At 43.6% G+C, this 25,668-nt stretch overlaps 1 protein-coding gene across 1 annotated transcript in view; it reads right to left on the bottom strand.

Moving 5' to 3' along the window:
- fat2 (FAT atypical cadherin 2) overlaps positions 1–25,668 on the bottom strand; it is a gene marked incomplete at its 5' end in the record, with an annotated part of 88,444 nt that overhangs the window by 24,382 nt on the left and 38,394 nt on the right. The window contains 7 exons of the mRNA XM_079497184.1: positions 760–960; positions 1,726–2,344; positions 2,507–2,704; positions 8,265–8,408; positions 8,677–8,814; positions 9,286–9,497; positions 18,155–18,541. Coding sequence (XP_079353310.1) covers positions 760–960; positions 1,726–2,344; positions 2,507–2,704; positions 8,265–8,408; positions 8,677–8,814; positions 9,286–9,497; positions 18,155–18,541 — 1,899 coding nt within the window. The remainder of the gene's footprint in view (positions 1–759; positions 961–1,725; positions 2,345–2,506; positions 2,705–8,264; positions 8,409–8,676; positions 8,815–9,285; positions 9,498–18,154; positions 18,542–25,668) is intronic.

Here is a 25,668-nt window from a genome sequence, read left to right as displayed (position 1 = left end):
TTTTCAGACATTTGGTGTAGAGGGAAAAAAGGAGGGGCCGAATTAGAAATGTACTTAACTCTCAGTTTGTTTCTGGGGTATGGATATAATTAAATGAATAACGAATTTAATCAGTGTGTGTGTAGACTTCTATTCCTTCCCCAAATCTGTCTCTTTTCTCCCCACACCTGTGAGTTGTGTCTCACGCACAGTAGCTCCTTATCAAATATTCATTAAGTCTCTTAAGGCCTGAGAAGTATCCGGTATAGTCAAAATACAGAGGCGATAACTTAGGTGAATGGAACATCTCTTGAATACATCTACTTCCAAGAGAGCAACTCCAGGTAAAGCAGATAATGTCATGCAGGGCCCGTAGATTAAGATGAGTACCTTTTGTACTTCTGTTGGGCCTAATCCCCATAGGAATGTCAGTACAAATCCCTGAAGACGCTTAGGAAGGGGGAGACCCGGGAAAGATGTCTGCATGCATATGGTGGTTCACTTGAAAATACTGTGAGCTCCATATACATTTTGGATACGACATTGTGTTGATATTGGTCTGAATCGATGCATAAATGCTTTCCAACTGGTTTGATCATAGCAAAGGAGTGGTCATCCAAACATGTGTGGTGGTGGTCAGTTAGCAGCCTATAGCGTGGCAAAGATATTCACATGAGCCCACAATGGCATATTTGACACACAAGAGCATAGGAACATATGGAGAAGTGTACACGCATGCAATTGCACGCACACACAGCTCACAACAACACACACACCTACCATTACAGGGACAGACACTCTCCCAGGCATGTTGCGGGGTGATGTAGCCAGCTCTGGCTGTTGCGTAGTGGTTCAGCCTCTCCCCAGTTAGCCGCACAACGTTCCTGCAGCCTCGAGGAGGACAGCCAGCATCCAAACAGCCATTATGACTGACTCTCTGGATGCTCAGGCCCAGGGAATCCTCCATGTCAGACATGATGCCTGCAACAACACCGGGCAAACTTTTACTGCAACGGGTGTGCGCGGGTGTGTGCGGGTGTGTGCGTGCGTGCGTGTGTGCGTGTGTGTGTGTGTGTGTGTGTGTGTGTGTGTGTGTGTGTGCATGCACATGTGCCTATAGCTGATGCTTATCGCTCAATATTTCAAAAGCACAGACGGTACAGTAGCAATGTCTATTTATTCTGTGAGTTCCTTGCATATCGTAGTTATAACTACTGTGATAATTTTACTGATAAATAAAGGGAAGTGCAATGGAATATATATAATAGAAGTGTAGAAGTTGTACAAAAGTATAAAAGTAGTGTTGTATAAAAGTAGTTAAACTAGTTATACATCCATCCATCCATCTTCAACCGCTTATCCGTAGTCGGGTCGTGGCGGCAACAGCTCCACCAGAGTGTTCCAGACTTCCCTCCTGGGGGATCCCGAGACGTTCCAAGGCCAGTGAGTCGATGTGTTTCCTCCAACTGCGCCTTGGTCTGCCCCGAGGTCTCCTCCCAGTGGGACGTGGGACTAGTTATACAAAGCACTATTTATAGATATCCTTTATGGTTAGTGATGAAAAAGTGACATCCACTCTCTGGATCCATATATCCTTGCTGTTTTTGGATCAAATCCTATCAAATCCTTCCTGCTGTGCCATTCCATAATCTGTCTAAGCTATCCAAATGTCAGCTTTTTCTGAAAAAAAGTAAGGGAGGGGTGATAAAAGGGGAAAATAAAATAAACTACAGCTAAATTGCTCACCTGCCAGTCGGGTGGTAGGGAGTGGCTGAGCGACCCCAGAGTGAGGCCTCCATATCAGCAAGGCCTCCAAGGCCTGGGAGCTAGCTAGCTGCTGCTGTAGGCTAGCCAGGTGCAGCTCCTGCCTCGGTATGCCCAGGGAAAGCCCCAGGGTGCGTTGGAGGCCCCTCCAGTGATCTCCCAGGAACTCCTGGGGGGACATCCCAACGAGCCGCAACGTCAGCCCGGAGTCCAGCGCTCTCTGTTCCGCCGCCCACACGTGCACTCTGACTGCTGTCCAGATGCTGAACTTCCCGTCGCTCACGCTGACGTTAAGCGAGTAAGAGCCTGCCTCCAGGGTTTCGTCTGCCCAGATTTTACCGTCCGCCGCGTCCACGGAGAAGCGGCCCCGCCCCTCGGGAGTTTCGGAGACCAGGCTGTAGACCAGGATGTCTTGGAGGTCCTGGTCAGAGGCGTGGAGCTTACCGATGACTCGGTTGGCGAACAGCTCGCTGCTGGCGGCCGCTGTGGTGGTGATGAAGACTTCCAAAGGCACAACAGAGGGAGGATACTTGCTCTGCTCTGTGACGTTTATGTTGACCACACAGATGGACGAGAGGGGTGGGTTCCCGCTGTCTGTCACCTATTTCATATAATGATCATCATAATTATGATACCACTGTTTCAACAAACTATGCCACGACGGAAATTGACAGTAGCTACAATGATGACGAGCAATTAAAGTACACTGCTTACACCAAGTATGTCTTCCACTCTGAACAGGTGGGAGTATTGCTCTGCTTACTTGTATTTTGAGTTGATGCTGTGGTTTCACTCTCTTCCTGAGTGGAGACGAGAGCGAGAGCAGGCCACCCTGGTCCACGTTGAAACGACGGTCCTCGTTGCCACTGACGATGTGAAAGGAGAAGGGGGGCCCGTTCTGGGGGGTGTCCCTGTCAGACACCAGCAGCTGCAGGATGCTGCTGCCGACTGACTCACCCTCCTGGAAGAGAGAGATTGGATGATATCATATCAGAAGATTATGCCGCTTGCTGTTGGGCAGAAACATTGTATATCCATATTTCAACTTATTATGTGTTTTTTTTTTACTCAGGATAATGCCCTGCTTCATGTGAGTGCCGCACAAAAGTAGACATTTTAAACGTGAAAGTGGTGAAACCATTTTCCATCTCTCCTATCTTTGACTTGTCACAACTCTTCTACTCTATGGATCTGGATCGACGGTGGTATTATTATTATTCGCCGTTAGAAAATGTTCGGGTGTTCTGATCTGATAGCCGCCTCCCCTCCCCTCACGTCAAAACAGTTCTCAATGTTTACATCTTACTTGACGAGAATACATGTGGACATATCCGTTATCAACAAGTTAGACATTTCGTTCAAAATCAATTTAATAATTTTCAAAATCTACCTCAGGAACACTGTTTATATGCGTTATTGCAACAACATCCCAACTCCAAACAACTTATCTCAAAATTTGTCTCACTGTTCCCCAAACTGTCTATCCCATCAACAAACCATATCAAGGCTGCCTGGGAGGAGGATATTGGCCTGGAGCTGTCAGATGAGGTATGGAGCGAGGGGTTAAGGAGGATCCACTCTGGTTCAATCAATTCCAGTTATCCAGTTTAAAGTCATCCATAGATTACACTACTCAAAGGTCAGAATGAACAAAATGTACCCAGCTGTTTCCGATATTTGTGGTAGATGTAATATCTCCAAGGGCACACTGGGCCACACATTCTGGTCCTGCCCAAAAATTGTCTGGTTTTGGCAAAATATTTTTGCATGGTACAGCAGTGTATACCATATTAATATTGTTCCGGATGCTCTAGCTGCCCTTATCGGATGCTCTGACGCCTCTCTCGCACTACCATACACCATACGCTTATGCTCGGCACATTAGTAGCCAAAAGAATTATCTTAACAGAGTGGAAGACACCGACTGTATACATGTTTTAATAAATGGCTTAATGATTTCGTATCTTTGATACATCTGGAGAGGTTGTGTTGCAACAGCCAGGACAGTCTAGCAACTTTTGAATATATATAGTATTATATATTATATTATATATTTATGTTCTGTATGACTACTGCTCTCCATGCGCTGCTGCTACTCTATTGATGTCTCATGTTGGTTGTGTTCATCCTATGCTATCTTAACACGATAGGCCCGCCACTCGTTTTATATACATTGCCCAGTCTGGTGTATGTGTCATTGTTATGTATGTCTTGTTTGTCATGTCTATAAAAACTAATATAATAAAAATCCTTATGGAACCAGGGAGAGGGTGAAAAACACCACGAGAGTGACGGGTGATCAGTCAAACATGTGTTCTCTCCGCAGTAAATAAATAATCTGTCTGTATGCGATCTGACCATTATTATTTTGATTACACTGTCATGCTTGTTTGAGGACAGGTAGAGAGCAGAGCATACATGTGTTTGGGTCTGGGAATGTTGCTGAAGGTTGTTATTTACTTATTTTGTCAGCTGACACCCAAATCAAAGAAACCATACAGCGTGTATTTAATTATTTGATATCTCTGACAGTCAACACACTGCAAGGGTACAATGGAAGCATAATTCTGACAGCCCGCGGTGGAATGGACAAGTTAGGCCGGGTATCACGTTTATGTTATTTTGTCATCTGACACCCAAACCATACAGTGTTTATTTAATTATTTTATATCTACAATGGTATATGTCTCCACAGTGAGGCTGGAAAATGTAGCCTAATAGCAGCCTACTACTATAGCCTACTAGCCTACTGGTAGGCAGGAAAATGGCATCCAGAATAACCTGAGCGAAACTCCTCCCTATACGCTCTGGCCCTATAGGCTAAATTCTTCTTTGGTGCACAACTCTTTCAACAAGTGCAACTCAACCAAAAAAATACATTATTTATTGTCTCTGCAAAATGTTTCTCTACGATGATGTCATCATCTAATAAAGTAATTAAGTAGGCTATGCATTACCAAAGTCATACAAAGGCATGTGATATTTGACAGACGGCGATTTCACAAGCGATCCTCTACCCCAGCCTGGATAATACAGCAGCGTCTGTCTGCTTTACTGCAAGCAGAGGCATCTTCCTGGATGCTCTCAAACGGCAGAGAGAAGGGGGCTACTACTAGCAGATGGAGCCCGGATCACTGGGGTCTGCATTTATCAACACGCCACTGCCAGCGTTTGGCTCAGCAAATAGTCATTTCTACACTGGCTGGGACTGAGGGACTTTAGGGCTGGCACGCCACAGCAGGTAAAGAGAGAGAGGGAGAGAGGGAGAGAGGGAGAGAGAGAGAGAGAGAGAGAGAGAGAGAGAGAGGGAGAGAGAGAGAGAGGGAGAGAGAGAGGGAGAGAGAGAGAGAGGGAGAGAGGGAGAGAGAGGGGGGGGGGGATGTGGGGGTACTGGCAGAAGGACATGTAATTGTTGGCGAATGGCAGCTGATTAGTTATAACAGCTTTCTAAAAGCTGTGCCAGATGCACGTGAAGGCAATGCACACGTTCATCACGCACACACACACATGCACACACTCACACACACACGTGCATGTACATGTGCGATTGTGCATGAACACAATTACACAAACACACACAGAGGTGCAGCAGATATACACACAGAGACAATTGCCTCATGACAGTGTGATGGCCGGCTCTCTCTCTCTCTCTCTCCTATCGAGCTCTCTTCTCTATAGTTAGGTAAAGTTAGCTTAAGTTGTGGCAAATCTGCAAATAAAATGCTTACCACTAGCTTTCTTCACAGATGTGTTCATAAAGGTGTCTACTATCACATACATTTTTTTTCCAACCCAACTCCCTTGGGAAACTTTGTGACAGCTGCTGAAAGTTGGGGTACCATTATCAAACAATATAAGGCAAAGAATTCCACATTTCATTATACTTGAAGTAGCATGTGACATGTCAAACTAGGGGGTTTTCATGATGCTGAATCCATTCCAAGCATGAGTTTTGCACGAAAATACACCTTGGGCTAAATTCGGCCATAGCCACTTGCCCAAATGTGCCCAAATGTGCTGACCTCATCACATTTGTGATGACGGCTATGGGCATTTTTTGTGCAAAACTAATGCTTGCAATGGATTCAGAACCTTAAAAACCCCCTAGTTTGACATGTCACATGCTACTTAAAGTATAATGAAATTTGGATTTTTTTGCCTTATATTAGTTGATAATGGTACTCCAACTTTCAGCAGCTGTCACAAAGTTTCCTAAGGGAGTTGGGTTGGAACACATTTTTCTGTGATAGTAGACACCTTTATGAACACATCTGTGAAGAAAGCTAGTGGTAAGCATTTATTTTGCAGATTTGCCACAACTTAAGCTAAGTTTACCTAACTACTAGTTCTCTCAGTGTTCAACGGCCCGTCACCTGAAGACGACGTGGACAAAGCCTGCTGCTGGCTGTGCAGCCAGGATGCCTTCCATATGGCCTTTACTTTAGATGAGTTTGCTTTCAGTAATTGACTTTACTTCTTCAACTCACACTTCACTCTGCAGGCGGCAAGCAACCACTTTTTAAAATGAGGCCAACAAGGAAGAGCCGTTTCCCCTGCAGTTCTCATTAATGGCCCAGCAGATGTCACTATTTCCCCTCCTGCTAGCTGCAGAAAAACTAACACTGCATTCAAGAGAATGCGGTTTTAGCCGGACTTTACACTTGATTTTTATAACCTTAGAAAACATGTTCATAAATAGCTTGTTTTCAATTATCATGATATGCGTTGTTTAATACATTATGATCCCATTTAATAATGACCAAAATAGTGATAAAGTAGGGTGCTTCTAGACTCTAGAAGAGGCTCTAGAATCTAGAGCCTCTAGTCTACGGGTTCTCTTCTAGAGCCTACGGGTTCTACTGAGTGAAGACCCGCCCTCACTGCCCTTCCAGCCAATAGGATTTATTTCTGTTTGCTTTTCGGGACTGGAAGTTCCTCGCTGAAAAAGTGCTTTCAAAACGGGTCTGTAGAAACCAATGGGGCTCATTTCGTTTACAGTCTATGCTCCACTTGCACGCTTTAAAGCACGTTAAACCAGTGGTTGTCAGAGTGGTGCCTGCCTAGGGTCCTTGAGAGGGTCCCACCGAGTTAGCAGCTTAACCACTTTTGAGGAACCACTGTTTTATTCCACCGATGTCCATCATTCCCATTATTTCATCATGAGTTGTTTAATCCTTTTTCACCTTGCATGTATCTGGACTCGCTCATAGTCCTCCTGAGCGAGCAAGCTACGTAACAACAGAGAGACCCACAGCTGAATTAACTACGCACCCACGGGCCCTTTGATCTCCTCTGTTCAGAACCCCTGCATCCAAATTCTGCCCACGTCTCCATCTCATCTCGCCACACTTTAAATAATAACGAGGGGAGGAGCAGACACTTTGGGGTCAGCAACATTTTCATTGTGCATAAAGGTTTGTGTGTGTGTGCGTGCGTGCGTGCGTGCGTGCGTGCGTGCGTGCGTGCGTGCGTGCGTGCGTGCGTGCGTGCGGGTCTTTACAGATAGACAGAAGAGATAGAGAGAGAGCAAGCGATGGAAATGGGGAGAGATGGAAAAAGAGATAGGAAGACACATAGAGGAGGTGGCACAGTAGGTATATGAAGATTATTACTTGCGCAAGCAGAGCGCGCAAGTACTGTAATCGGCCGTGTATGTCGGTGTGTATATGTCAGTGTTTTCCGTCGGCCAATGTGGGACCACCATTACGTACGTGGGTAAGAATGGTGGTCCCTTATTGGCTGTTGAGGGTGACGTAACTACTAATTAGTTAGTAGCAGTACTTGCACGCTCTGCTTGCGCACAAGTAGGCCATGCATGGCCTGCTTGTGTGCAAGGCGCAAGTTGGCACCTCGACAGAGTGCATTTCTAGTTGGGGCTAGAATCACCAGTCTAGCTATGAATGTCTTGTTAGGGAAATGACAATTCTCCTGTTGATTATGTTGGCTGTAAGGAGAAATATGACCTCTAGGGGCTGCTAGATTTCTGTTTTTACGCACACACACACACACACACACACACACACACACACACACACACACACACACACACACACACACACACACACACACACACACACACACACACACACACACACACACACACACACACACACATGAACTTCAAAGCCTCTACATTTGGTTGTCACACTGTTCTGTGACAGTGAATGGTGACAATATTTCACTGTATACTTTCAACTGTGCCGTACTAACTATACCCAACACTCTTTGCAGATGTTTTTAAAATTCATTGTCGTTAAATTCCATCGACATTCAGATCAGAGCTGTTGCGTGCAAGAGCGGCTGATGCACCAGTGGATGCTGGGTATCAGAGTTCTCCTGCTTGTGTGTTGACTGTTACTTAAATGCAGTCGTCTACATGGCTTTTCTATCATAAAATGCAAAGACGTCATGCAAAGACGTAAAAAGTCCAATGGGAGAACATTGCGTTCAGGGATCAGCCAGGGAAAGGTGGTGGATTGAACGTCTAACCTGCGAGTCTGTAACCCTTTAATCACGCCTACCTGCAGTATCAGATTGTGGTTGACCTGTGAGAAGACAGGTGGGTTGTCATTGACGTCTGAAATGGTGACCGTCACCAGGACTGCTGTCTGGAGCGGGGGGTTGCCCTCATCAGCTGCCTTCACCGTTAGGGAGTAGTGGGGTATCTGGGAATCGGAGGAGAGGGGTTAGAGAGGGTTAATTATTTTCTTTGTTTGTTGTTTTATTCTTTTATTTTTAATTTGACTTTATTATTTTCCTTCTCACAATGTCAATTGTATAGTTTTGTTGATGCTAATTCGCTCAAGTTCCCTTAATTCGCTCAAGTTCCCTTAATTTGCTCAAGTTCCCTTGCAGTGAAATCAAGTTCATTTAAGTACCTGCTCCGAAATAATGAATGCCCTCTACCACGTCCAATGGGAAACACACACTGACCTCTTCTCTGTCCAGCGCTGTGCGGACGGTGATTTCACCAGTGCGATAGTCGATGGTGAACTGCTGCTCAGGGTCTCCGCTCACTATGGAGTAACGAAGCAAGTTGTTCACTGGACCATCTAGATCACTGGCTGGTACCTAGAGAGAGAGGAGAGGAGATGACCATACTGCTCTTAGTGTGTTAGCATTGGCGACGGTACTTTTAAGAACAACTTCAAGCTATTTTCATACACAGGATGAAGGCTACTGTAACTATATTATCATGTCCTGGTGAGGAATGTGAGGAAAGCACGGTTTCTATTCTATTCCACACACACATACACACACAAATGATGTGATAACAAAGTATTGGCGAGTGACCGGGAGAGCAGTCAGCTGTGATATTAGTATATGTTATCTCTCTGTGTTACTGAGCCGACAGGTGACAAGTGACATGTTCACACAGATAACTGCATGTGTGTGTTGTATGATGTGTGTATATCATCTTTTCGTACCAGCCCAGTGTCAGATCCTATGCTGTGTGTGTGTGTTGTGTGTGTGTGTGTGTGTGTGTGTGTGTGTGTGTGTGTGTGTGTGTGTGTGTGTGTGTGTGTGTGTGTGTGTGTGTACCTGTACAACGGGACTTCCAGGGGTCAGAGCCTCTGATATGTCGACGCTGTAGTCTCCGCGGCCGAACACCGGCGCGTTGTCATTCACGTCCGTCACGTTGATGACCACCATGGTGACGTCAGTCAGCGTGGACTTCCCTCGGCTGCCCTCCACTGACAGGTAGTACTCCCTGCACAGCTCAAAGTCCAGCACGGAGATCAGCATCAACCCACCTACACACACAGGGCAGGACAGTGGCCTTTAGAGCACTGGTTCGGGACCCATTTGTGGGTCTTGGACACATTGTCGTTATGGGTCCCCTTGGTTTCTGTTTCCCATACATTTGGTTTATTATTTCCAAACATTTTCAAAAAACATTCTCAAAAAAAAGCTTTTAATGAATGAAACAAAAATACTTTTTTTCTTCTTCAGTAACTTCATGAAGAAATAACAGAAAAATCTAAGAAATTCCATAAATGAGAAGAAAATAAGTGAAAATGGTATTGCTGTCAGGCAACATTTACAAGGCCTATACAACACAAGATTTATACACACAAGACACATAAGTAGGATACACACACACACACACACACACACACACACACACACACACACACACACACACACACACACACACACACACACACACACACACACACACACACACACACACACACACACACACACACACACACACACACACACACACACACACACTATGATATGTCCATTGTTCTCCAAAGATGCAGAAACATTAGTGATTCGTCTTATAATGCCTGATTTATACTTGGTTGCACACTGTGGCACGGTGCAATGAGTTATGAGCTTATACTGTAGATCAGCAGGTTTTATTACCACGTGTGCATGATGTCATTCTTGTTCTCTCTCTCATTGTGCTTCTGATTTCATCCTTTCTTCCTCTTTCCTTTACCTCTCTGTCTTTCTGTCTATCCCTGCCGTTTGCTCAACACTTTCAGAGTATTTTCTCAACCATTCAGGTGTACCCTGAGCACAAAGCAAAAAACGTTTCAGTGTAAATCTAACTCTGAATGGTCATTTTTCCCACTTTTATTTTGTATTGTTCGTACCGACGGCAGTTGTACAGGTAATGCAGTATCTCGCAGGGAGCGAAAGGAAAACAAAATAAAAAAATAAAAAATAAACGGTGTCTTCTTACTGTGTCCCTAGCTATGTGTCTGCTGATGAGGCTGAGCTGGAACCAGCAGCGTCTGCATGCAGCAGAAAGTCACACATCAGTACTGCATGCTCCTGGGCTGCCTGCCAGTCTAGAAGCCCACACTTCATTAAGATAAGACGGGACACCATCCAACAATAATAACCCACCAAGCATATTTATGCAAGCGGGACAGTCAGGTTTCAAACAAGCACTATCTTGTGCGCTGGTTTACAAACAGATGTTTATTGATCAGCCAAGATCCAGCTCTTTGCATAGTCGGAGACTAATCCACACTTTGATATTTTATTACCTGGTGTTGTTACTTACCGGGCCAAAGTCTACATCACAATGCATGTGCATTCCCAGGAAGTGCAAACTTGAGAACTGCAGTTTCAACTTAAATGCGTGTGTGCGTGCGCTCACTTGCAAGCAGTTGTGAATGCGTTCTCAATGCTGACTTCCAATAGCTGCTCTGTTTGCTCTGTTAGCAAACATCCAGATTAACACAAACATAGCCTCGATACCCAGGCTTTAACACAAACATAGCGCCACTGTTGGTCAATGGACTGACCCCCACCCCGACTCTGTCTCCAGTCTCAATCGATCTTGAATACTTTTCAACTGCTGACATCAACAGCTCAATCCTCAACACCAAGGGTATACATTTTTTTCATCTGAATGTTAACAGCCTCTATCCCAAACTGGCCGAAATTAGAGAAATATTCCTAAATGGTAACTCTAACATATTGAGATTCAGTAAAACCAAGCTTGATGAATCAATCAAGGACCCTGAGATTGAAATTGAAGATTACTCGATAGTCAGAAATGATAGAAACAGAAATGGAGGAGGTGTTTGCATGTACTGTATGTTGAATACATTACTCGTACTGACTTGCAGCATGATGGAATTAAAACTGTGTGGGTTGAATTCATTTTCAAAAATGTTAAATCAGTACTAGTCGGCACAGCCTACAGACCTCCTGACCAGCAAGGCTTCTATGATATACTTGAGGGATGCTTAGCTGAGGAGGAGGGTGCAGAGAAAATCCTCTAATTACCAAACCCACTCAAACCACCTTGAGTACCTGGATTGAACTGGAGAATCTGGATTGGTCCGATGAGCTCAGGAACCCACTAGTCGAGGAAGCATGGCTTGGCTTCACAACCAAATTTACATCAGTACTAAACAGCATGGCTCCTTTGAGAACCATCAGGGTCAAAACCCGCTCTGAGCCATGGATGAATTCGGACATACTGACTGCAATGTGAAAAATCTAGGTGTTTTTAAAGATGATTTTAAGCTGACAATGGTAACAACTGAGGAGGTACTTAAAAAACGGAGTGCCCTTCAACCCCACAAGACCACTGGCCATGACAATATTCCCTATAATAAACCTCTCCATCAAACAGGGACAGGTCCCCCAAGATTTCAAACTGGCCAAAGTAACCCCCCTGCACAAGAAAGGGAGGAAATTAGACCCCAGCAACTACCGCCCTATTCTTAGCTCCATCTCGAAAGTGATGGTCTATGAACAGGTTGAAATTTTGAAAAGTATCTTGCCGCAAATAAATTAATGCACGAATTTCAATCTGGCTTCAGAACATCCCACTCCACTGACACATGCCTCCTCTATTTGAGTGACCACATCAAACACGAGGTGGATGATGGCAAATACTGCGGCATGGTCATGCTGGACCTCCAAAAGGCTTTTGACACGTGACCACTGGTTAACAAGCTAAAAGCAATTGGTTTTGATAGCACCACTTTTCAGGATTCAAATTAAAAAATAGCAGATAGACTTTCAGATCTGCTACTTTTGATACTTATGGTGTAGAAGACAGAGGGATCAAGTAATGATTATATTAATGATAAATATTTAAAAAAAATCACACCCGTGTGAAGTGATGGGCGCTAATATATTAAAGTCTAACTCATGTTGATTAGGTGATGTAATGGTGATGTAAAACAAACGGTGCCAACACAAACATTAAACGCCATTACCAATAAAGAGACAATATGACGTAAATGACACATTATGACGCAAATTTTCCCTTCATTGTCAATGCGTTGTCAACAAACTTTGAACTAAAGACAAACATTAAACCTGCGTATAGGAGGGGCTAGCGTCCCTCAAAAATCTGACCCGTCTGAAGTGAGTGGTGCAACAGCGCCCCTGTTGGTACCCTAAACGGACAGACAGAGACATAGGAATGGACGGACGGACATTGCTGGTTCTAGGAGTGGTTGCACCACTCAAAACAAAACGTTAGAATATGGAGATAAGAGGTTTCTGCCCGACAGCGATGATAGAGTTGAACTTGCAGTTGACACTCATACTGTGCCAGATATCACAGAGAACCAACATGAACCCCACTGAACCCCACTGAACTGTGCCAGATGTCACAGAGAACCAACATGAACCCCACTGAACCCCACTGAACTGTGCCAGATGTCACAGAGAACCAACATGAACCCCACTGAACTGTGCCAGATGTCACAGAGAACCAACATGAACCCCACTGAACTGTGCCAGATGTCACAGAGAACCAACATGAACCCCACTGAACTGTGCCAGATGTCACAGAGAACCAACATGAACCCCACTGAACCCCACTGAACTGTGCCAGATGTCACAGAGAACCAACATGAACCCCACTGAACCCCACTGAACCCCACTGAACCCCACTGAACTGTGCCAGATGTCACAGAGAACCAACATGAACCCCACTGAACCCCACTGAACCCCACTGAACCCCACTGAACTGTGCCAGATGTCACAGAGAACCAACATGAACCCCACTGAACAGTCCCACAAATGTATTTATACTTTCATTTATTCTTGGTTGCGAGGTTGGTGTATTGCGCAACAACAATAGCAGATCTATGAGCTCATTGCAGCGACGCGCTGCCCCATTGGGAAATTCGGGACAACTCCCGAACGGCCGGTCCAGTCCAGGCCGGTCTGGGCCAGCCGTTTATTTTTTATTTATTTTTATTATTATTATTATTTAATAGGACTATTTAATTTCCAAGATACACAATTATCTTTTAACAAGGTAGAAGCCTATATAATCTTTGTGACATTACACAATTTAAAGCCTCATGTGACAGAGATGTGAGCTTGTAGATCAGCTATCTTTGTCATGCAACACTGGCTCGCATGCAAGTATAAATCAATCTACAATATAGACGGATGACAATCAGGCAGGTAGAGACAGATTGATCAATAGTCATACCCTGCAGTTTGAAACTGCATGTCTAGTGTGTGTGTGTGTGTGTGTGTGTGTGTGTGTGTGTGTGTGTGTGTGTGTGTGTGTGTGTGTGTGTGTGTGTGTGTGTGTGTGTGTGTGTGTGTGTGTTATAACACCAAAACTTTATGACGATGACACCCAAGATGATAATATCATCTTGGGTGTCATCGTCATAAAGTTTGACGATGATATTCAATCATTTGCCTGAGATCAAATGGAAGCAGTAGTAATTATACATCAAGATGATCATAGAAACTCATCAAGACACAAAAATTACCCTGTAAGCCTGGAGCCAGAGAAAGATTAAAAGGCATAATAAAAACAACAATGTGTGAACATTGTTTCAAAGTCATGCATCAGTCTTCACATCTGTCTTTGTATTACGCCAGACCAAGAGAGGAAGAGAAACAGAGTGATGCAGAGACAGAGAGAGGGAGAGAGGGAGGGAGGGAGACACAAAGAGTGGAGTGTTAAACAGACTGTCTGCGAAGATAAAACACACCAAGACCCATGAGAGAGGTCCTCTTTATGTCTGCGCTTGAAAGACACGCGCAAGCACACGTGCACACACATGTGCACACTGCACACACACACACACACGCACGCACACAACACACGTACAGTCGCACACGCGCACACACATACACACGCACACGCACACAAAACCATAAACCAACATGCTAAACTTGAGTAGCATGATAGAAAATATTGCATAAATTAAAAAGCTGAGCATGGATTTGGGAGGTTTGCCACAGATGTGCATGCACGCGTGCGTGCGTGCGTGCGTGCGTGCGTGCGTGCGTGCATATGTTCATGTACAGTATATGTACAGTAAGTGTATGTCTTTGTGACTGAATCACAAATGGATTTCTATCAGGACTGTCCACATAATAGTAGATTCTGACTTGGCACAGCATTCCTGAGAATCGTAGATAGCAGAGACAAAGTTAATAAACATCTCTTTGTATCCAAATTATTTGTATCCAGTTATGAATACTGAGTATGAAGTAAGAGTGTAAGAGCCACTGTATAAATATGGTCAATAGACTAGTTAGTACACGCAGTTGAACCCCCCACTTCCACCCCCATACCCACCCACTATACTAGAGGGAGCCAGAACAACGATCTGGTACCACCCACTTTCAAAACAAATGTGGGTAAATTGTCCTTCTACAGCACTGCCACCCAAGCATGGAATGCCCTGACCCCCTCCCTCAAAAAAATGGAGTTCACTTGCATCTTTTAAAACAGGTCTGAAAACAAGGGAGAAGAAATGATCACCCCCCTTCCTTTTCCCCCTCCCTGTACATGTGACGATATTGATTTTTCTTTTTAACCTGTGATGATATTGAATTTTGTTTTTATTATTCTTGTCATATCTATGAATTGATTGCATAGGTCCTAAATGGAAATAAGACTGCAAATAAGACTATTTACTAATATATTGTGTTTGACTGTACTCTGACTGTACGCTGTTTTTACATTCTGTCTAATAAACTATTCAATCAATAAAAAAAAGACCACATTTAAGTCATTATCCCATTTAAGTCATTATCACCTCACAATGCGTTAAGCGAGATCAAAATGCCATTCAGAAGAAAATCAATGCTGAATGCAAAGTTGTGTCAATATGGGGTGTTTTACAGCAGTGTTTTACAGCAGTGTTTTACAGCGATCCTCCCTCTGGCTGTCAGTGCTCGATGAGACGGTCTCACTAGAGGTGGCAGCAGGGAGCACAGTGGCGCAGTCACTAGCACTGTCGCCTCGCAGCTACTGACCCCCAAAATAATTTGGCGACCTCCCGAGGGGTCGTGACCCTCAGGTTGAGAACCTCTGCCCTAGTGTAGGTACCCTCACTAAAAACTGGTCTCTATGCCTCCACCTGGCCATACCAGCCTGATGGAGGGGAAAGGAACTGGTTGGAATAACGTGTTCCTTCCACGCGCTACGTCGAACCGGGGAAACTCCCCCCTGTCAGGTGAAAAGAAGTGGTTTTTGACTTCTCATGCATGGAAGGAAGCATGAGGTAAGTCCGTTGCTCTCCCCAGGTTGGCAGAGGTTGTTCAGTGCCCAGGATTACAGTTGGAGGCCATCGATATTGTCCTTTTCTTTTTGCTGAGGTTTGCGTGATCTGCAAACCCTTTTGGTGTTTTAAACATTATGTTATAATTTAGCTATTGAAAAATAGCAGATCTACAAGCTCATAGCGCGCCACCGAGTGGCGCGCTACGAGCTTGTAGGTCTGCTATTTTTGAAAAATCGTGAAAATATTTATTTCAGAAAACTGGAGGATTTATAAGGATTTTTTTAAATTTTGAGGTCAGGCCTAAATGGGTCAAATGATAAGGGACAATATCGGTGGCACCCAACTGTATACTACTAGACAGTGGACACTGGGTGCAAAAAAATGGATTACAAAAACCGTGAGGTTTAAACTAGAGGTGGCGGCGGTGGTGGTGGCGGGATGTTAACGACAGAGAGCAAAATCATGTCATCTCAGCGTGAACATTGATTGCAGAATTACAGGAGGTATGACACGCTTGCCAAAGGTGTTTGCCTTGTTTGAGAAACCTGTTAACTGAGGATTTCAACTGTGAGCGACTACAGAGCTTGTAGCTAGTGACCGCTTGAAAAGATCTATCTCATGAATATAATCACCAAATTAGTACTGACTGAGCATCTAAACAACTTTGTTCTGACTTCTGTATCTGCTGCTAAAATTGCCCTACTCGTCCTTTGTTTTTATGTTTTTATAAATTTCTCCTGCACTACATTTGAATTCAAATTGCGTTTTTGTGACGGTGGCCTCTTTGTCTTTCAAACTGTCAGAGTTCCAAACATTGAAGCTGATAAATGGGTTCTTTTTCCTGATTGATTTATTTTCTGTTTAGTAAAGAGCTAGAGTGACAGGGAGACCAAAGGTTACCAAACCTCCTACTAAGGGAGTATAGATGAAGCCTTTCATAAAAAAATAAATACAGATTTTTTTAAACCAAAAAACTTCACTTACACCTGTAAATGTGTAAAATAGACACAAGATACTTAATAGCCTACTATAATGGCAAATATGATTTATCTTCTTGTTTTATCTGTTTGAGCGTAAGGCTAGGTCTACATTCACTCCTTTTCAGGACAAAGGGTGCTTTTCTTTAAGGAGATCAAATATTTTGACACTTCTTTTGAGTGAATTCCTGGCTTTGTGCCAACACGGTAACACCCAGAGGTAGCAGGTCTTTGGATGGAATGGGCTGAGGAGAGAGGACAAACAAGATGGAAGCCTTGGAAGGAGAAGATCCTGTCTGTTTGCTGCATGATTTTGACTACAAATCAATTTGTATCCACCTTCTCATGGACAGTTATGAATACTGAATGAGTATGTCATCTCAGCATGCACATTGATGACAGAATTACAGGAGATATGACAACCTTGCCAAAGGTGTTTGCCTTGTTTTAGAAACCTGTTAACTGATTTCAACTGTAAGCGACTACAAAGCTTGTAGCTAGTGACATTGAATGATTGAATGATTATTACCACTTGAAAAGTTCTCACGAATATAATCTGTTTGTCACCAAATGAGTACTGACTGAGCATCTAAACAACTTTGTTCTGACTTACTGTATCTGCTGCTAAAATTGCCCTACTCGTCCTTTGTTTTTTTTATGTTTTTATGCACTACATTTTAATTCAATTTGAGTATTTGTGATGGTGGCCTCTTTGTTTTTCAAACTGTCAGCACTGTTGTAATTTCAATCCCCAACTCTGTAACCTTTTCTATCTCAACATAGTGGCATAAAGAAGACTGGACACTAATGCAGGCTTTGCGTTCAAACACAGAGCCAAACAAAGCTGTTCGATGTGTATGCTTTTACATGGAACGCTTGTTTTCTGATATCAAAGGTCTGACGTGTAACACAGCATCTGGATCAGCATCTGTCTAGTGTTTTTCTGTTTAGATGACAGCTGCTGCTGTTGGTAAATTCTGTATATTCACAATACCCTTTTTTATGCTCCCAACTAAAAAGGACCGTCGCAGAAGCTTGGGTATAGCCTGAAGCAGTGGTTCAAAAGCAGTTTTTCCCAACAAGAAGAATATGATAAAGCTGTGTGACCTAGTAACCAACTAAAGTTATAAAACTCACTTCATAACAAAATGTCCCCCATGTCTCCCTTTTTCACTAGTTCCCTCAGTCTTTCCCTCTCTCTCTCACATGCTCACAACCTCATATGACAGCTGTCCATAGACTAGATACATTTTAATAGGCTTAAGAGAAACAGAAAGAGAAAACAGAGAAAGGAAAAAAGGACGAAGGGAAAGCTGAGAGAGACTGACGAGGAGAGTAAAAAGAGCCCAAGGCAGATAGTCAAGGCAGAGCCCGAGGCACATAGTCAAGAGAAAGTGCGAATGGATAAAGTGAAGATAGACAAATTTGAGTGACACAGTCAAGAGAAAGAGCCCTCACCTGTTTGAGGGTCCAGCAGGAACCTTGCGTCTTCGTTCCCAGAGACTATCTTGTATGCGACGGGCTCCAAGCCGCCGTCTCTGGTGAGGGCGGACATGCTCAGCACCTCCGCCCCGACCGCAAGGGATTCTGGGACCTGGGCTGTGTGCTCCGAGCTCAGGAACACCGGCTGGTAGTCGTCCAGGGAGATCACGCTCACCGTCACCGTGGCGACGGAATACAGTTGCCGTGGCAGGCCGCGGTCTGTGGCCTTCACCTTGAGCTCAAAGGCGGGCAGGGTCTCGGAGCTGAGGGCTCGCTCCAGTCGGAGGATCCCAGAGAACTCGTCCAGGGAGAAGTAGCCCCCGTCTCCCGCCAGGAGACTATACTTGACCTCCGAGTTTATCCCTGGAGGCGCAGGAGGAACGGAGAAGAGGGAGGTGGGAGGAGAAAGAGAAAGACATTCACTTATAAGGAGATGAAAATTGAAAAGCTTATGTTTACTAAAGGAGAATATAAATGTACCATTACCTATAAGTGTCATTCACACACCTGACACAGTATTCTCCTCCTTAGGGGAGCAAATGTTCAAAGCCACATCTTGTCATCTGTTTATGACCGATGTGAACACAACACAACACACAGCACATGAGGTTGCACTTTTATAACACACCACAATTCTGTCTTTCTGTGTTAAACATCTGGATGTGTGTGTGTGTGTGTGTGTGTGTGTGTGTGTGTGTGTGTGTGTGTGTGTGTGTGTGTGTGTGTGTGTGTGCTGTCCACGTCCATGAGGTTAATCTACAGTATACTGTACTGTACTGTATACGAGGGATCATGTGTGTGTGTGTGTGTGTGGTATGCTTCAGAGCTGCTGGGACATGTATTTCCATTAGTCTTAATTACTGTCAATTGGACACATACTGTACGCACACATGCAAACAGGCACACACCTAGTACTCACTAGTCTTACTTTAGGTAATCTCTCAAGACAGATTCAGAGTTCTACATTTGAAGCTCATGAAATGTAAGCGACCTAGTCATCAATGGGAGTCTGACCCCATACTCTGAAACGCTGCCTAAGCCAGTGGGAGTCTGACCCCATACTCTGAAACGCCGCTGAAACGTAGCGTAGTAGCAACCTAGTCATGATTGGCTGCCTCCTAAGCTGACACGTGCACCGCGTTAATGTGTGTACCCAACCATAGACATAAACACCGCAGTGCGGAGCGGACTAGCGGAGCGCCGGATAACACCGGCTAATGTTATGAGCTAACTGGAGAGCAGGAAAAAAGAAAAAAAGGAGCACAACAGAGACAGCGCTGGGGGGCGCCCGCTGGCCAAGTGGTCCAGGCACATGTCACATATAGGCTTTGGCCTGACAGCGCGTTGCGTGTTCGAGTCCCGACGACCTTTGCTGCGTGTCTCTCCCCTTCTCTCTCTCCCTCTTTCCTGTTCATCTTCACTTGATACTATCAATAAAGGCAGAAAAGCCTAAAACAAATCTAAAAAAACAAAACAGAGACAGCGCTTGTTTCACCTGACAAATATGACTATGTCATAATTTCTTGTTTCCAGATGGGTTCCCAGATTGTACTTTAGGTATCTCAATTCCTCTTACTTTGAAATACATTTTGAGGACTGTACCATTGTTTGTCAGATGGACTTTCGGAACACCATATGCATGCTTCTAAGGTTGACAATGAAAGTAGGGCAGCTTTTCCAGGCCACCTGTAAGAGGCCACCTGTACGATGCTTGCTGCGGAGGTGCAGGGCATGCTTGTTCCTGTGAGAGGCCTCCTGCTGAGGTGCAGAGGGCGTTCTCCTTTAACAGGCCCCCTGCGGAGGGCTCGCTCCTGTAAGAGGCCTCCTGTTGAGGAGGTGCAGAGGGCGTGCTCCTGTAAGAGGCCTCCTGTTGAGGAGGTGCAGAGGGCATGCTTCTGCACATCTCTCAAGGAGTGGCTCACCGCTGCTCTGCTCTGTCTTGTCCTGCTCAATTATGACGCCTGCCTACCTACATGTGAGAGTGTGTGTGTGTGTGTGTGTGTGTGTGTGTGTGTGTGTGTGTGTGCCCATTTTTATAAAGGACTGCACAACGTGCACATGCTTTTGTATCTTGTGTGCACATGTGTGCATGTGAGTGTGCTCACGCGAGTGTGTGTGTGTGTGTGTGTGTGTGTGTGTGTTTGTGTGTGTGTGTGTGTTGTCCACGTCCATGAGGTTAATCTACAGTATACTGTACTGTACTGTATACGAGGGATCGTATGTGTGTGTGTGTGTGTGTGTGTGTGTGTGTGTGTGTGTGTGCCTGTGCGCAAGAGGCTATACTGTGCACAGCATGTGCCTACCTGTCTGTGAATGCACGTGTTTGTTCGTGTGTGTGTGCGTGTGTGTGTGTGTGTGTGTGCGTGCATGTGTGTGCCTGTGCGCAAGAGGCTATACTGTGCATGTGCCTACCTGTCTGTGAATGCACGTGTGTGCGTGCGTGTGTGCGTGTGTGCGTGCGTGCGTGCGTGCGTGCGTGCGTGCGTGCGTGCGTGCGTGCGTGCGTGCGTGCGTGTGCATAGTGCATACCGGTGTGTGAGTCTTCCTTGTCTACATGAGGGTGTAAAATTGTCCTTTCAATCCCAGATCAAACATTAAACACCACACCTAAACTATTGCCACACAGCTGTTTAGCTGTTTGGTGTCAAACAGTGAAGAGGAAAGGGAGAGAAGGACATGTAAGGGGAGAGCTTAGAAATTAGTTTTACACTAAAACTGTCAGTGGAACTGACAGATTCAGAGTTGAAGGCATCTTTTTCATTTCAGACCCTGTACAATCAGAGGTCAATGCTCTCACAATACAATGTGCCAGAAACAGATCTATGGATTCCTTCTCAATGGAAAACGTTTTTGACCCTGAAGAAGATGCATTGTGCATCAAAACATTAGTCGTCTGTGTCGTATATCGTTAAAATAGTATAGTGACTTCTTAGCCTTGGATGTATTTTATTGAGTCTGACTTTTGTATCTACGATAGATACCAAAGTAAAAGTCATTCTCGATAAATTACATCTATTATAGTCTTGATCCAAGGCTAGTGACTTGTATACTCCATTATCTTCTTTTGGTTCAGTTATTGAGAAATAAGTATTTCTCTCTTTTATTTTTATTTGATTAATACTTAGTGGATGTTACTGAATTAATTAATAAATGTGCATAAGTAATTATGCCACTACTAGCTCATCAATGGCAGGTAGAATGCACATCTAATGAGGTACAAAGAAATAGCCTCACACTCCTCCTCATTGCTAGTGACTCATTTCACGCCTTGTCAAGGTTTATTAATTGGCTTCATTGATGAAACATTGCTGTGTGAATAAATGTAGCTGTAACGGTTGTGTGCAGCCATTTCTTTGACTAGTTATATCACCACAAAGAATGAAATCTTTACAGTATACTAAAAATATATATATATATATATATATATATATATGTTTACTTCAATCCACATGAAGACAGACTTCAATCCAGTTGAAGACAGACTTGTATATTCATACTGTAGTGTAGATAGTATTTCATTAATTAGTTGTACTGCTAGCATGTCTAATTATCAAGTGTTGTTGAACACTGGCACAGCAGTGAACAGAATATCAAATAGCTTGTTCCTTTTCAAAGGAAATAATGCAGAGGACGATGATGCACTCCACCCTTTAGACAGGATCTGATCTAAGATCAGTTGAGGGTCACTGATGCCCAGAGGTGGTGGTATAATACCTGATTTATACTTGGCTGCGCGCCGTGTCACGAACTGAGGCTGCCTCGTTACGGACCCTGACAGTACATTACAAACTCCGGACCAAGACATGGTAAATTAATTGAACTCTCAGGATTTAGCAGTGTAGCGTCATATTTAAGGCACAGAAAAGAATAAGTATGTGTCAACACAGCTGTGGTATGGCTCTATGTGGGTGAGAGATCAGAGCTGCTCGGACAGGTCTCTGTTAATCTTTATTATGTTGAAGATCAATCACACGTGCACGGTGCACGGTGCACGCACGCACGCACGCACGCACGCACGCACGCACGCACGCACGCAGAACATTTCCATTATCCTTTTTTATTAAGAATCACCTACACCGCAGCGCACGCACACGCACACACACACACACCACACACACCACGCACACCACGCACACGCACGCACGCACGCACGCACGCACGCACGCACGCACGCACGCACGCACACGCACACACACACACACACACAGTGTTGACATGATTAAAGAGACGAGGTAAGCAGAGTAGTCACAACAAGTTCTGAAATTCGAGAAAGCCACAAAAGAATTCTTCAACGTGTTTATTCAAAGGAAGTATTGTATGGGGGCCATTTCAAAGGGGGGCCCAATGTATGTATCGCCTTTTCAGCAAATGTGGGCCAAAATCTATGGGAAAATATCCCAAACTTAAAAAGTAATCTTGACAGTAGATAGATAGATAAATGATAAACTATTTAACTACTACACCAATGACTGAGTTACTGTAAATACTGCATGAAATTTAAAAGAGTCACATTTTACAGTAGCTATGTTTGCCAATTTTATTTTGAAACATAATGAAGAAAAGATTTTCTTAAAATCAGAAATAGAAATCTATTTGTCTTGAATTATTCCACAGCCTTCTTTTTATCCCCATGGGCAAACCATTTTTTTATTTTATTTTTATTTCTTTTAACACAAGACACACATTGGACTTCATGGCAGTCCGTTATGTAGCTTCAGCTGTTGTTTAGTCAAACCAATGCTTTCACAAACATTATGCCTGCTTTATACTGATGATTTATACTGATGACTTGTAGATAAATACGTGTTAAAGTATAAATCAGGTATTCGGTTACATGTTTGAGCCGTAATCTGATCCTGAGTGAAAAATGAAAGTGGGGCTAGAGTACAACATTGTGTGCGGGCTGCCGATTAGTTGGAAATTGACTCGAAATTGACTTCAGCCATTAGGTTATACTACATGTCTTTTCATCTGTCAGAAGTCTTTGATAAGATTTATTTGCTGCCTGACAGCCAGAAAAAGCACATTTCGGTCATAAAATCCATCAACAACCACTAGCTGAGCTGGAGGACTACAGTAATGTACTGTGTCTGTTGAAGCTTGGTTGGACAAGTCAGAGCATGGGATTTTCAACAGCTATTAAAATCCTATAATTTTACAGCATGGCCAAGAACAGGGTTTGTACTGTACATGTACTGTAAATCCCCTCAATGCTGCTACAGTACGTTGCATGACATCATGAAACAGAGGCACATGTGGAAAACCCGAAGGGCCTGAAGTAAAAGTAAAGGTCCCCGCACAGTGCACAGACTGCACACTGCTGCGTTTTTTGGTTTAGTTCTTTTCCGAAAAAAGTGTCTAATCTGCAAGGACCTTTACGAGTGTGAGAATTGGGGTGTAGTTGAGAGTCTGCGTGTAAAAAAAAGAAAACATTTTTGATATATTGGTGAAGTATGTATAAAGATTACCACACAAATTACTCACATGACATGACACGGTACGGCCCTGCACTTGTCTATCGAAATTATAGCAGAACGTACTCGGCTTTTTGTTCATGTTAATTGAAGTACTACACAGAGTAGCATCCTCATGTAAAAATCAGAAAATGTGACATATACAGCTGTGAGATGAGGGGTCTCACTGGGTGGCTGTCACATTTTTAACACTGGGGCATGGCCTAATTCTGTTCTATGATGATGGGTTAGTGATATGTGGCCAAATTTGACTGAGGGACTGCCATTGGATTTTTTGAATTTTCGTTTTCATGTCATATGAAAGCAGGGAATCATAGCTTCAAATTGACATATTGGTTGTTTAGTTTGACCAACCAGTTTTCGAGATATGGCTTATAGAGTAATGTCTTGCAGAAAACAGCGAATTGAGAAAACAGGCTTGAAAGGTTCACTTCTGTGGTCTCTAACATTACACCTAGCTACCCATTCTGGGCGGGAACCCCTTTTGGTGTTCTAACCCTTCTGGACGGGAACCCCTCTTAAAAAACTTTGATGCTGCTATATAAATATTTGAAGTTTTTCAGAAAGCTTAGGTCAGGATTTAGAGGCCTTTTTAGAATCGGCCTCAGTCCAAAATGGGTTAAGCATTTATTTCATATTTACGATTTCAGCTCTGACACTTATTTCAGACATGCTCTAATATGTGAAAAGTCTGCCTGTGCTATTAACCCAAGGTTTTTCTCCTGGGGGTTGGGGGGTTGCGATGGTCAAATCTGGTCACATAATGGAATCCTATGGAATCTATAATTACCGCATAGAACAGCCACAACATCACATCTGATCATCCTTCACTGACTCTGGACCAAAACCTGTGTTACATGTTGCCCACTTTCTCCACTAGACATACTATACATACTACTTTCTCCACTAGACATACTATACATACTACTTTCTCCACTAGACATACTATGCATACTACTTTCTCCACTAGACATACTGTACATACTACTTTCTTCACTTGGTTGTCACCGGTTATCTTAATGACAGTCATCTGGCACAACCAGATGTGATTTACAGCACAAATAGAGGGTTTGTGATGAATAACTGGACCAGGTGGGATGAGGAATGAGAAACATTCATATTTTCCTCGACAACAATGATTAAGGTGCCCATGGAAGTCATTCCATGGAAGTCATTCCACGAAACCGGTACGATTTGCAGTCCCTCTGACCTTTTAAGGTGTATTTTATCGATTGAGTCACCACAATTTATTTTTTAAAGCTTTTTTCATCAATTTAAATGTTCCCTTTAAGATTGCGTAAAATTACATGGATTTTATCTTCATATCAGAAATTATCTTGCTTTCTTTCAGTAGACACCCCCTATTTTGTCCATTTTTTCATGTCCCCAATGGCCTTCGATGAAAGGGGACTTGAGATATTAAAAATGTGCAAAAATCCATAAATTATGCCATTCACATGTAAGTCTATCGGTGCTTTATTGCTGGTCATGTTTAGTTTTTGAATAAATAGATGATTAATCATTAAAATAGCATTATATAGCTCTGTCCCCCAATCGCACTCAACCCCCAAAAGTCATTCTCCCCCCATAACAATAATTAACTGGCCCTTTAGTCACATCACCAACAGGAAGTGGCATTCTACAAGTCTTCTGAACAACATGCTACAGAAAGAGGCAATGTCACACCTTATTTTACAATGTTTTAGAGTAATTTATACTCTCAAATGTGGTCGTAAAGCATAACAGCTCAACTCCGTTACATGGAATAAAGGTAGAAAATTTGTGAAAATTATGTTTGTTATTTCAACAATATATCTGATTTCTTAATCTCATGCATGCCATGTGGTCTCCTCTTAATATTGTGGGCTATTCAGAAAAGTAAAACCTTTCGGTCAAATTTCCCCCCCACAAAAAAGGCCAAATCGTACCGTTTTCGTGGAATGAGCTGGACAGCACTATGGTGTAAATATGTCTAACTCTAATATGCACAGCTTCAATGGTACAAAATAAAAATAA

The sequence above is a fragment of the Electrona antarctica genome (assembly GCF_951216825.1).
Source record: "Electrona antarctica genome assembly, chromosome: 1".
In the NCBI taxonomy this organism is placed as follows: domain Eukaryota; kingdom Metazoa; phylum Chordata; class Actinopteri; order Myctophiformes; family Myctophidae; genus Electrona; species Electrona antarctica.
This window is presented reverse-complemented; position numbering and strand designations above follow the sequence as displayed.